Source organism: Erythrolamprus reginae, chromosome 4, assembly GCF_031021105.1.
Source record: "Erythrolamprus reginae isolate rEryReg1 chromosome 4, rEryReg1.hap1, whole genome shotgun sequence".
Classification (NCBI taxonomy): domain Eukaryota; kingdom Metazoa; phylum Chordata; class Lepidosauria; order Squamata; family Dipsadidae; genus Erythrolamprus; species Erythrolamprus reginae.
This window is the reverse complement of record NC_091953.1, coordinates 93,560,841-93,575,061: the sequence shown is the minus strand read 5'-3', so window position 1 is coordinate 93,575,061 and position 14,221 is coordinate 93,560,841. Positions and strand designations below refer to the sequence as shown.

The following is a 14,221-nucleotide window of genomic DNA, read 5'->3' as shown; positions in this document are numbered from 1 at the left end:
GGTATTCTTAAAACTATAGCAGGGAAGAGCTCCCTCAATTCTTTTAAATTCCTCTTTCAATTAAGAAAGCTAAGAAATCTAATGTTAAAACCAATGTACTGCAAAGAAAAGTTTCCCATAAAGAGTGACCATCGGTATTGGGTTATTACCTGGACGATGGGTGATAGCATTCTGGTAGCAAAAAATGGAGCTGCATGTACAGCTCGGGTGACCAGCAGGTGGGCGCACGCATCGGAATGAGATTTGGCTTCTGCACATATGCAGGAAGCAACATCTCGCAAAAGGACGCGCAGGCGGGCAAGATTTTGGCAATTTTTGGAAAACCATCGATATCTTACAATATCGGCAAACCACCGATATCTTCTGATAATTGCAAACCGCCGATATTTTGTGAGTGCACACGTCCCCTTGTGAGATTTTGCTCCCTATGCATGCACAGAAGCAAAATCTCACTCTGGCACATGTGCATGACCTCCGGAGACACAGAGCGGGATCTCGAGCACACCAGTAGCAGGGGAAGCTGGCCTCAAGAAAAACATCACATTAATTGTAATGAGTTAAGACTGCAGTTTGGAGATGCTGTACCCGTGATGGCAAACCTTTGTTCCCTTGGGTACCAAAAGTTTATGCACACCCACTATCAGGTCTGCACTAGTGCCCACACCCATAATTCAATACCTGGGGAGGATGAAAATTGCCTTCCCTGCCCCTCTGGAGGCCAAAAACAGCCTATTTCCCCACTTCTAAGTGGGCCTGATAGGCCCATTTTTCACCATCCCCAGGCTCCCTGGAGCCTGGAAAGGGCAAAAATGCCCTCCCACATCCCCCGAGGCCTTCTGGAAGCCAAAAATGCCCTCCCAGAGCTTCTGTGTGAGCCATGAATCAGCTGGTCAGTGCACTCATGCATGCTGGAGTTGAGCTAGGGCAACAGCTTACATGCCCTCAGATATGGCTCATGCCATAGGTTTCCTATCACTATCTTAGACTATCCACTGTTGACCTCTCCCGATTCCTAAGAGGTCCATAAGGAGCGTGCATAAGTGCACCAGAGTGCCTTCAGTCCCCTGTCTTAATGTTTCTCTTTTACTAGTATCATGTATATAAATATTATTATATCTTTGTATACCACCGATACGCACGTGACAAAACAAATAAATAAAAATAAATGATTTTTAAGGCTGGTTATACTATTCCTTTTGCCTCTGCAGAATGCTCCCCACCCACCCCACCGAGGGGGGTGTACACCATACTCGACACTTTCAGTAGCGACATACGGTTTAACTCAACTCTTTAGAGCCCCCCCCCCCCCCGCCCCTGCAAAAGCAACGGTATTTGGGAGCGCGCGCAGAATGGCGACAGCGCTTCGTTGACCTCTCTCTTTTCCCACACACTCTTCTTTTCCCGGCTTCCAGCCCACGGGACTCATTGGCGAGCTTGCGGATGGGGGGGTGGAGGAGGTCGACGACGCGGTTCGTTATTTGTCAGCCAACCAGATAGGAGGGAAATCTTTTTTTTGACACACGACGCTGATTGGGAGAAAGGCCGGGAAGGGCGGAGCCACGGTCGCCCTGGGAGACGGGTGAGGGAGAAGCCGGAAGCGGGCGCTTTAAGTGTAAGAGGGTGGGGCGTGTTCAGTTATATTTCCTTCGCGGGAGCCGCCGGGGCTATTTGGACTGGAGGGAGGCACGGCGAAGGTGTTTGCAGTGCCCGTTGTGTGTGTGTGTGTGTGCGGAACAGATTATGGGCTGCTTCTTCTCCAAGAGACGGAAGCAGGCCAAAGAGGCAAAGGCTGGCGCCGAGAGCGGAGATCGGAATGGCTCTCTGTCCGCCGAGGCCGACAAACAGCCACAGTATAGTTGGGACCAGCGAGCCAAGGTAACTGCGATTTCCTCCTTCGAAAGAGTGGGGTGGGGTGGGGTGGGATTCGCTGCTGAGCGTACAGGGCTACTTCCTCTTCTTTACTGACTGTGTTTGCACAACCTACAATCCTTGTAGGTTTGCACAACCTATTGGGATGCAATGGGGCTTGGCTGGCGGTGTGTCGCGCGAGCCCTCGCCAGTTTGGCTAGTATTACGGATCAGTGTGTCGTGTGAACCCGATCAGTTCAGTTAATTGGGAGTTTGAGTTAATTATTGGGATTAATTGAGTTAATATTATTTATTAGATTTGTATGCTGCCCCGAGTCCTCAGAGAGGGGCAGCATACAAATTAAATAATAATTATTATTATTATTATTATTTTTTTTTTTAAAAGAATCCCATTTCCTTGTGTGACAGCATATTTGGGAGAACACCAACCGTTCCTTTGAAATAATAGAAATATTTGGGAGCTCGGGTTTTAGATTTTGGCACTGGTTTTCTCTCTTAAGCTTGTTTCAGTGGACTTTCTGAACGTTTTGTTAACAGACTAGGTAACATCATCAGTCTCAGTTGTCTTGTCCTATTATCCTGTTCTTGCAGGAACTATTTCCCATCTTGTTCCAAGGAGATTTTCCTCACTTCAAAAAGGATCCCACTCTAGCTTTGTTGGGAGGGGTACTCTCAAAAAACCTATCCACAGTGGATGGTGCTGAATGTGGATTCTGAATGTGGATTCTTGTTGTGCTGGTTTGGGGAAGTTTCTTTTTTAGCCTATCTGACAGCCCACCATCACCTTTGGCAATGTTTTTGCTTGCCTGCTTGGTCTTGTCAGATCCTTTCTGTAACTGGCAGATGATCTTCCCTGTTTGGCAAATAGCATTATTTGCAGCTGCTTCAGGATGTGAAAGGTTGGTTATTCCTGTCATCTCAAACGATGCGTGGTTAGATATTCCTTACCAGCCTTTAACCATCCTGATGAATTTGAAGAAATGTGGTGAGCTTTCTCCTCTGTGTGGTATGGAGCTTTCCAGCCTTTGGAAGTTGTGATTTGGGCTTCCTTGGGCAGATAAATGGTATTTAAATTAGATTATTACACTGTATTGGTGCATGGATGTCATAGATCAATACAGCTGCAAAGTTAGAGATACTGAAAGATATTGAAATTTTTAAAATCAGGGTGTTAACCCATATTTTTTGAAGTGTAGGCAAGTTGGTGAAATTATCACAGCTACTAGTTTATTATTTTCACCACCTTTCTTGTTGACTTCATTATAATTTAATCTGGGTTGGGCTTGGTAAATATTAAACACAATAGTGGTAGTTCAGAGCGCATCAATGTATTCTTGTGTACATAATCAAAGATATAATTTTCCATTGTTTTCTATCTAGATATCTCTTGTGTATAAAGAATGAGACTGCAGGTAGTGACACAAGCTTTTAATATTCCCAGAGGGGTTTCTTCTTCTTCTCATAAGTGAAGCTGTATGGAATCCTCTTTCAAAATACCTGACACAAACCCTGGAGTTTTGTCCCCTTTAAGAGAGGGCCACCTTCAATTGTCCTTTACATTTGGTGCCTAAGGAAACTATGAAATATTTTTTGACTCATTTCCTTGAGTTATGAAAATAACTTCTCTATAATTTGCAATGACCAAAGGCTGGAAGTTTTAGGGACTTCCATCTGCATTTTGGGGTGGGGTTATAGCTTTACTTGTCGTATTTTTGAGTTGCTTGCTCCATTGAGCTGAATTGAACGTATCAACCTGGGATTTCCCCAGTGATTTCCTTTCCAGGAACAATTGGGCCACATATGGCATAATTTTCAAGGCTAAGTGACTTTTTTCACTTATTTTTTAAAAATATGGGAGCGCAGAATGTTTAAAAGTGAAATATGAGATTACTCCCTTCCAACCCCCTCCCCAATATTTCCTGATTTTCTAATAAACATCCTTTTAATCTGTTTGACATCTATTTTTCTACACTATGCATATTACTGGTAACTTTTAAATGCTTGGCCCTGATTATGGATGTAATATCAATATTTAGATTTATAAATGAATTTTGAATTGAAAACAAATTGCAGAAATTAATTGTATCTTTTAAGTACCCTGTTTCCTCCAAAATAAGACATCCCCTGATAATAAGCCCAATCAGACTTTTGAGTGCATGGCAATAAGCCAAAGAATTTGTTTCAGGGTTAAAAAAAATAGTAAGACAGAGTCTTATTTTCCAGGAACAAGGTAATTTATAACTTTCAATTTTTATTTTCAAATACCATTTTGTATCAGGTGGTTTTTTAGAATGGGTTACGCCAAGTAATAAATTTAACTTGTTCTAATATAAGGAAGAATTGAAAATAAGTTAGATGAGGCTTTATAGTAAATCGTTTTAGTAGGAACTACAAATATTACACAATGGATCATTTAACTTTGGTTGTGATATCCATTTAAAGGTGTGCTTAGATTTTTCCCCCTTGAAATGATGGGGAACATTTTCATGTTCGATGAAGCTAAGCTGAATTGAAATGCTGCTTTAAAAGATGATAGCATGTGGAATTACACTATTTTGCCATTATTTGCACAAGTCTGTCAATTTCTGCAGAACAACTTTGCTTGTGTTTTCAGATTAGGTCAATTAGTTGTGACAAAGCTTCTCAATTCCATTTGGCTTAATTTTAATTAGCACCTGCTGTTTTCCTGTTTTATATCTTGAATGTGCAACCAAGTAAGAAATTATACATTTTATTTTTTATCTGGATAAATATTTTTTCAGTATTCTCTAGGAATGGAATATGTGATATGATTCCTCAAAATATGATACTTGACTTATATGCATTGTCTAGAACAGGAATGTTAAAGTTGCATCTTCATGACACGTGATGTATCTCAACTTCTCCCCCCCTTCGTTAGAATGTGACACATTTGGCCCAAGGGCAGCAAGTTTTACACCTCTGGTCTAGAACCTATATATCTATGTAACTATGGCTCACTTCTTAATTAAATCAAATAACACATTTTCAGACAAATTGTTATGCTTTTCTGATAAAATCCATATTTTAAAATGTAAATATTTAATGCATTACTTCAATATTAGATTCAGAAGTACAATTCTATTGCCATCTTGCAAAGGAATATTTTATATCAATAAACGTAAACGTAAAAATGGCAAGTGCAAAAGATCAGATTCACACATGAAGGTTCAATTACAGTCATTTATTGCTAAAAGCCTATGCACAGGAATCTTCTCAACTAACAGTCAATATTGGTTAAACATAAAATAAGGGGTCAGTGGCACTCAAGCATGATTTGACTTAATTTGCTTGTGGCTACATAGGTATTCTAAGCTGATCCCCCTTTTTACTCTGCCTCCAGGTTCTCCCATGCCTACAAAATACAGTGATACCTCATCTTGCAAACTCCTCGTCATACAAACTTTTCGAGATACAAACCTGGGGTTTAAGATTTTTTTGCCTCTTCTTCAAAACTATTTTCATCTTACAAACCCAAGCCGCCGCCACTGGGATGCCCCACCTCCAGACTTCTGTTGCCAGCGAAGTGCCCATTTTTGTGCTGCTGGGATTCCCCTGAGGCTCTCCTCCATGGGAAACACCACCTCTGGATTTCCATGTTTTTGCGATGCTGCAGGGAATCTCAGCAGTGCAAAAATGGGCGCTTCGCTGGCAGCAGAAGTCTGGAGGTGGGGTTTCCCAGCGAGGGGAGCCTCAGCAAAATTGCAGCATCGCAAAAACATGGTAGTCCTCAAAACCCCACCTCCGGACTTCCGTGTTTTTGTGATGCTGCGATTTCCCTGAGACTCCCCTCGCTGGGAAACCCCACCTCCAGACTTCCATTGCCAGCTGGGATTCCCCTGCAGCATCACAAAAACACGGAAGTCCAGGGGTGGGGTTTCCCATGGAGGGGAGCCTCAGGGAAATCCCAGCAGCGCAAAAATGGGCGTTTTGGCTGGCAAAAGGGGTGAGTTTTGGGATTGCACGCATTAATCACTTTTCTATTAATTCCTATGGGAAACATTGTTTCATCTTACAAACTTTTCACATTACAAACCTCGTCCCGGAACGAATTAAGTTCGTAAGACGAAGTATCACTGTATTTCATTTTCTTTTTGTGCTGTGGTGTCACTTTGTAATTGAATAGTATTTCACCAATAAATAGCATATTTGAACTATCATACAGAATACTGTTCTGTATTGATTAACAATTTGTAAGCTCTTAATAGACGGTCTCTGGCTAAAAAATCCTTTTCCTTTAGTCTTTTCAACAATGGAATAAAAATGTTGACTATCTTAAGAGAAGCAATAAAATAACATTGATACTAGATATTTGGCACAATATAGTATAGTAAATATTGATTCTAAATTATTTTCAGACTTGAAATGATAAGGACTTTTAAGAATATATCTTGATTATAAAATATTGCTTTTGTTCTAGATTGATCCAAAAGATTACATGTTTTCTGGACTCAAGAATGAAACAGTTGGACGTTTACCTGGGAAAGTTGCAGGGCAACAGTTTGTCATTCAGGACTGTGAGAATTGCAACATTTATATATTTGATCATTCTGCTACAATCACTGTTGACGACTGTATAAACTGCCAAATTTTTCTAGGACCTGTAAAAGGCAGTGTGTTTTTGCGTGACTGCAAAGACTGTAAGTGTGTTGTGGCATGCCAACAGTTTCGTACTCGAGACTGCCGAAAGATAGAAGTATTTCTGTGCTGTACCACCCAGCCCATTATTGAATCTTCTACAGGTATGAAATTTGGATGTTTCCAATACTATTATCCAGAGCTGGCTTTGCAGTTGAAAGATGCTGGGCTAAGCATCTTTAACAATACATGGAGCAATATCCATGACTTCACACCAGTTTCAGGAGAAAATAATTGGGGTCTTCTATCTGAGGATGCTTTAGTAGAAGACTATGTACCATTGCCGACTTCTGAAGAATTGAAAGCCGTGAGGATTTCAGCTGATGTCAACAAGAGCATAATTCCAATAACCCTGGGAGGGCGGCAAAAAAAAAGTGAGGAATCTTGCTTAGTGGTGTTCTTTGCTGGAGATTATACAACTGCCAATGCAAGGAAGTTAATTGATGAGGTAAGACACAATTTTCTATACTTTATACTTTGGGTTTAAAACTAAAGCTATTTTGCCTTTTTAGAAATGAAAGTATTACAAATCTGTAGCTTGTACATGTCTTTTACAAGGCGCAATCAAATCCTGACATAATGCAAGTTTGAAATGTGTTCCTTTATCTGACTGCCTATGCTTTTCATTCTAATAATATAATATAATTTGAGGATACACATGAGGGTTGCAAAGGGAGAAGAATCCCACTTCATAAGTTGAAGTCTGTTAGTACAGCATTAAAGAGAATCTTGTAAAATTGTTTGTAATATCCTCATGGTAAATGTTTTTCTGTATCTCATTTTTAATTCAGAAAAGATCAGTGGGTGTGCAAAAAATGTCAAACCAAGTTCTTTGATCTAAGGTTAGGATAGGAATCTCGTTTTACTGCAAGACTGTTTTGCTAGGGCAGAAGTACAAAAAAGAAGAAAAGGGTCCAGGAGCCACATGCAAATTTCTTTATCATCCAGAGTGGGATGAGCTGTTTGTTGGATTTTCACTGCCTATTAAAGAGTCTTAAGGCACAAAATAGATACTTAAGCCTTTGCAAATGCTTAAATCTCTTTCCCGAAAGAGCTTTGATGCTGTTGTTAGATTACATTATATTTTACACAAGGCTGGAGTGGACCTCAGACCAGCAGAAGTTGTACATCCTTGTTTCAAGAAGGAATTGAAATTTTTCAGTCAGTCAATGTCTGACTAACAGTTCTTTAGCATCTGAGTTAGAAGGAGTCATATAGATCATTGAGTTCATTTTCCTGCTTATGACAAAATCCAAATTAAATCATCTAGGCATTTAAATTTGAATTGTTATACATTGTCATAAATTATTCTCCATTGGACTTACAATAATCTTTCTCCCTGATTGATGCTTCATTTTCTTGACTTAGGTCCCATTCAGTCTATTTCTGATTCACATAATGATGTTGAGCTCTCATATGGTTCAATGTTATGTGCCCCCCCCCCTCAATTTATTATGATTTAGAGGATATATAGATGGCTTTAAATAATAGGGAAATTGCTATGCAGGAAGAAACATTTGCTTAAAAAATATTTTGTTTTTTCTAAGGATTATTTCTGTATGTTATTTATTAACATTTTTTACATATTTCATATATATTCCAATACTACTGAAATTCAATAGATGACTGGCAAAGGCTTTTGGCTGATACAAACAAAAGAAGTTTTAATGAAAGCTGATGATGCTCAACGAGTGTTCCAGCAAAAAGCATCTGAATTCATCTCTTTACTTGACAAAGGTATAAATCTTTTTCTTAAATCTGAATGTAATTCCCAAGGCAGAGGGCAATGAAAATTATACTGTATATAAATCTTTTTAAAAATGTCTTGTCACAAGTGGCACATTTTATTTGCTTCCCAACTCAAAAAAAGCAGGGATATACAGAATATAAAATATTAAATAACAACTATACAATAAAACATATAAAATCAGGGGGATTGAAATCAGAAGTGGAAACAAAAAATCCCTCACACTTATCCTACAGTCAACTAGAAAAGGTCTTTGTGAGGGAAGTTTCTCTGACAAATGTTTTAGTACTGTAAAATGAGTGCCTCATAAATTGTCAGGGGTGATAATTCTATAATGTAGGTGCAATCACATTGAAAGCTCATCTGTCAGAATGCAAAATGACACTGTGCATTTGACAGACATAGCAGAACCTCTCCCACAATCTCAGCATTTGATTAGATCTGTAACACTAAAGATGGCCCATCAGGATTCTGGTCCAAACGTATACATTTTAAGCAAAATCCTGAACTTGGTTCAGATTCTAACCTAAAGTGATTCAGTTGCTTCAGCAGCAATCTACATCACTGCCATTTCTAGATCAAATGGAAGGAAAACCTCACATTGTATTGATATAAGCATATATTTGCATGTGTAAGTTGTCCCCAAGTAATAACTTGCAAGTCTGGCAGTCATATAAATAATTTAAAATAAAGTAACAATAATGAGGTGTAGTTCCAAAGCTCCTGGAGATTCTTCTCAGTGGTTTCATATAAATGTTAAATAATATTAAGGATCAAGTTAATACCTTATGACATTCCACAACAGATCTTCCAGAGTCAGAAATACAGTCATTTATTATTGTTTATGCAAGTAGGAGTCCAATATAGTTAACACAGTATTCTCAATTTGTACAATTCAGAAAGGTACCATAGTTGACAACATCAAAAGTTAAAAGGGGATCCATCATCAAAATACAGAATTGTATCTGGTATATTTTCCCAATAATCCAGAGTAGGCTTGGGAGAAGTCCTCAGAAAGGATTATTTTGTTCAGTTTCTTGTACTTCCAGCCATACAGAGTTGAAGACAACTTAATATCAAGATATTAATTCTTAATTATTCCTTTTCTAGGCCCTGTTGTTGCTTTAGAGTTTAATGGAGATGGTTCTATAGCAGCCTGTCAAGACATTGTTGTTAATGTCTTTAGTGGAGCTCAGGTGAGTAGTGGTGCAGATTCTCCCTGAAACTGTTTTCTGGAAATTATACAATGTTTTTCCAGTGTACTACTTTCTCCACAGAATTTAACTTTTTTAAAAATGAAATTAATTCTGTCCTTTCTTTAGAAATTTGAAAAAGATAGGGTACATGTATGGTTCTATTTGGTGATGGTAATAAATAAAGATACATCCACTCCGTTTCTACAAATGCACATATGTTTTTCTAAATATCTATATCACAGGTGTCAAACTCATGGGCCAGATGCATTACGGGCTAAACATGCCTACCCCCAGTTTAGCAAAGGGGGAAAAAGTTGTGATATGACACGTGATGACATGAAGCTGCAAGTTTGACATTCCTGATCTATATTGTCAATATGCCCTGATGACGGGGGCAATGAACAATGTTTTAAATTTTTACAATATTAATATGTTTTACATTGTTATTATGTATTTTATGAATTTGGAATCTAGATGTCAATACTTTTAATAAATACATGGTGATTTTTTTAGTATTTAGTTAACTATTGTCCCATTATTACTAAATGTTGAATAATTATGTTAAACTAGTTTTTGAGGTGAATTATCTTATGTATTAGCTAAAAGATACCAAGTCTATATCATTTAAAGACTCAGATAATATAATTTCAAAGATCTTTTGAAAATGAGAATATATTTATATTATGTTTGTGTCATTCAGTTTGCAGTTAGATTAGCATTCTAATCTGAACCAGTTTACTATCTTTAAAAAAAACAAATTAAAATTCTGGAATAATCCACTTGAGTTCTAAATCTTAATTGTGCTTTCTTTTTTATTCTAAAATACAGGTTTTTGTATCTGAGGACAAGTTGTCTGCTTCAAGAGAAATAGACAGTTTCTATAATTTTGCTGATATGCAGATGGGAATGTGAAAGAAACAAAAGCACCTTACTGAAAAATATCTACCTTGATAGTTAAATTGAGCATTAGGTTTGTACAACACTTTGAATTAAGTGAAATTTTAAAACCTTTTTCTGCCTTTTCCTTATAATACTGATTTTTCAGTAATACTATAAAATTGAAGTAACTCTAATCTCTGTTAACTGTAATGTGATTTTTTCTTTCCTGCATATTTTAGTATTACAGTATAACATTTTCAGCTATAATGGTACACTAGATGGAAGTATAGATGTTAGAAAGCTGTTGCATATTGAATATTTTTTAATGTATGTTTATATCTTTGAGCATAAACTCAGTTTTGACAACGGAATGTTTTATAACATTGAACAAGCATTACTAACAATTAATATCTCCTGAAATTTTCAAACACTTCACATGAAATCAGTATCATTCAAGAGATTTTAATTCTGGCTGGTTTGTCTCATTACTATAAAATTAGTGACGATGAGAAAAATAGTTGCTTAGTCCAACAGTGACTTTCAATTGTTCGATTATGCTTGAATGACATAACAGTGCAAGAAAAAACATAGCAAAAGGTTTTGCTATGGCTTCTGATGAATATCTCCAACAGTAGATTTTATTGTTCTTGTTGCTGAATTTTTGAGGGAGCCCTGCTTAGATTTGTATAATCCCCCCCCTCCAAAATACATCCAATTCATAAATGGAACTCTAATATCAACACCTACCCATTAATAAATAACAAACCAAAATGTCGGCATATTGCACAGCCTGTTCCACCCAAAAGCCATGCACATAATTGAATAATATGATCCTTTTAACTCAAATAGAGGCCACTTCAAAATTTCCTCACAAATTTACTGTTTAGTAAATAACGGTTAAAATGAAGCATCTACACAAATCCTTTCTCAGTATTTCAGATACAAAACAGTACACATTTGTACTGTTGAAGTGGTTTAGAATGGTAAAATATGAATTATAAGAATTAAAAAAGAATAATGCAATCAGTTTATCACTTGTTTAGAGTATAGCAAAATGGCTTTTAGCCATGCTGTAGCTGACCAAGAGATTCCTTTAAATAGAGTAAATGTTGCTGTTTAAGGATTATAGTGCAAATTTACTGGTATATGAACATTTTATATTTTACACAACTGTAAAATTACTATTTGTATAGTTAATGTTTTATATGTAAATACTGGTGGTTTTTTTCTTATATTAGCACTTTATGTTGGATAAATATTGTGTATAGAATTTTAACCTGTACATTTTAACAGAAAACAACTGTAAGAGGAAAAAAGAGAGAAGAAAAATTCTGCATTGTACATTGGCAGTCAATTTAATCAATGGAAGCATCACAGACATGTACTTGTTTTTATATTATCAAAATGGAAGGACTCATGAATTTATTTCTGAATTGTTATGTATTTCATATTGTTTATGAATTGAATTTATTGATACCATAGTGTAGAATTTAAGAAAAATTTATACCGTATGTTATAGCTTTTATATACAACTTGTCTAGCATTTGTGAAATGTATTTTATAATAAATACTTAAATGAAAGCTTCCCTTTATTTATGATATATTGTGTTTTAAAAAAACAAAAACCATGGCCAGTATTGCACACATTTAATTCCTAAATCTTTAAGCTTATATAGATTCAATTTATGATCACAAAATGACAAAATATTATGATTGTTTTTACAATGGAGATAAGGTGAGTCGTCAAGTGCCGTTAAGTGGATCCAGCATATCCAAAGGGTATTTTTTTGCCGGAAAATAGCAAAAAAGGTAACAAATTGTATTCATGTGACCATGAAATAACGCATCTGGTCATGAATGTGAGTTGGTTGCCTACTGCCCAAAATGCAACATATGACCAGGTTGGGGATGTTGCGGTAATCATAACTTCAAAGATGGATCATGGGTCACAGGTAGTTCTTGACTTATGACTACAATTGAGCCCAAAACTTCCACCGCTAAATAAGGCAGTAAAGTGAGTTTTGGCCCAATTTACAACTTTTCTTGCCGCAGTTGGTAAGTGAATCACTGCAGTTGTTGTTAGTAAAATGATTGTTAAGTGAATCTGATTTTCCCATTGTCAGGTCTCAAACGTTAATCACATGATATGGGGGCCCTGATATTATAAAATATATGCCATTTGGCAAGATTTTGATCACATGATCATGGAGATGCTGCAAAGATCTAAGTAGGAAACGTGACCATGAGTCACTTTTTTCAGTGCTGTTTTAACTTAGAACAATCACTAAATGAATGCATTTAAATCAAGGACTATCTACTTCAATAATCTTGTCGTAAAGTCTTCTGACCATAGGAACCAGCAAAAAATTATAATTTTGTCTATTCATTTAATTTTCCCAAGCTAAAAATGAAAAAGCAATGAATTTACTAGGGAGGTAACAAAGTTATGTCAGCACATCCGTTTATTCTAAATCTCTCTGCTCAACCAGGTAAAAGCAACAAAATGATATTACAGCTCTTAATTTTCCTAGCATTAGTTAATAAAATAACAATGTGAACATACTACTCAGAATAATCCTCTGCTGGTTTTGTTTCCACATGGTACAAAACCAATGAGTTTTATGCAGGGGAGAGAAATACTTATTTTGGATCTGGATGTGCTCAGTATTTTAAACTTCAAACAAGAGTCTGAGCTAGTTATGTTTTGCATGTGCCTAACTAGAGACCAATTTTTTTTGTTACATTTATGGAAAATAAGTTCACATTGTGATTATATCATCCTACAATTAATTTACTACCAGCAAATATGATTGGGAGATAACTGCCATGTTTATATTCTGTTTGAGGATATATTACTGGTTCCTAAGCTATAGTAGTAGACTTCCATTTAAAGTTCCATTCACATTTTGGGTTAATACAATGTTTTATAACAGAGCAATGTCAAACATAGTATATTTGCTCTAATAGTAGTACTATGGTATGAATAGAACTATATGTTTATCAGGAACACTGTTTGTATGCTATCAAGCTGCAAATACAATTTTATGAAAGCATAACAATTACCATACAGGAAAGTAGCAGTAGTTAGAACCGTTTCAGCTATTATTTATCATTCATCACTCAGAATTGCTGAGAATCACAATTTTGCTAGGTTGAAATTGGTTCTTCGAAATTTAAGTTCTACAACTTTGGACATCGAGTACAAAAACAATACCTCAGTAAGTATTCACATAGCTTTGAGAATGTGTCCAAGTCTGTCTTTACTCCTGGTAAGGTATAATATTCTTGGTGTTTTTGGAAGTGACTTACCATTGTCTTCTTGCTTTATGTATCTAACCAAAGAAGCACATAGTGGATAAAGTTTTTCTTAAATAGTCTTTCATCACTACCAGTTACATTTCATTTTTAGAGTTCTATAGTGTTATTTTAATTTATTTGTCTACACATCAAACAGGATTAGTTTTATCTAATTTCCAAATTAGATTGATAAATTTGCTGTATTTTTATAATTTAGCTACTGTATGATTTCATTATGAATGAAGTGACTTCATACATAGGAATCTTTTTCTACAAATAATTGAATGTGAATCAGCAGCTTTTCCATGTCGCAACTTTTGTTCAAAATGGAGATTATGAAATTGGCACTATGCTGCAAGCTGTTCTAGCATCTCAGAGATTATGTGACAAAATTGCATTGTATTGGGATAATAGCACTTCCCTAAATGTGCTAAGTTTTGTATTAAGAGAAAAGTGCAAGTATTGACTATCAGGCTGTTTATTTTTATCAGCATTAGGATAATGCATACCAGCTACAGTATTAAGTGGTTTATTTATTCAATCATATAGTTGACATATATAAATTTTTGTTCTATCC

The 14,221-nt window shown here is 36.4% G+C and overlaps 1 protein-coding gene across 2 annotated transcripts; it reads left to right on the top strand.

Annotated features, from left to right (window-relative positions):
* Nucleotides 1–1,576: 1,576 nt before the first annotated feature.
* RP2 (RP2 activator of ARL3 GTPase) lies at nucleotides 1,577–11,928 on the top strand. 2 transcript variants are annotated; one of them, XR_011559111.1, is made up of 6 exons: nucleotides 1,606–1,875; nucleotides 6,308–6,973; nucleotides 8,148–8,262; nucleotides 9,383–9,468; nucleotides 10,297–10,438; nucleotides 11,641–11,928. XR_011559111.1 is itself a non-coding variant. In XM_070751821.1 (5 exons), the coding sequence occupies exons 1-5, from the start codon at nucleotides 1,741–1,743 to the stop codon at nucleotides 10,378–10,380; spliced, it is 1,086 nt and encodes a 361-aa protein (XP_070607922.1). In that variant the 5' UTR covers nucleotides 1,577–1,740; the 3' UTR covers nucleotides 10,381–11,928. The 2 variants fall into 2 exon arrangements, 1 of the variants encoding a protein (XP_070607922.1); XM_070751821.1 differs by having other exon boundaries at nucleotides 1,577–1,875; nucleotides 10,297–11,928.
* Nucleotides 11,929–14,221: the final 2,293 nt, after the last annotated feature.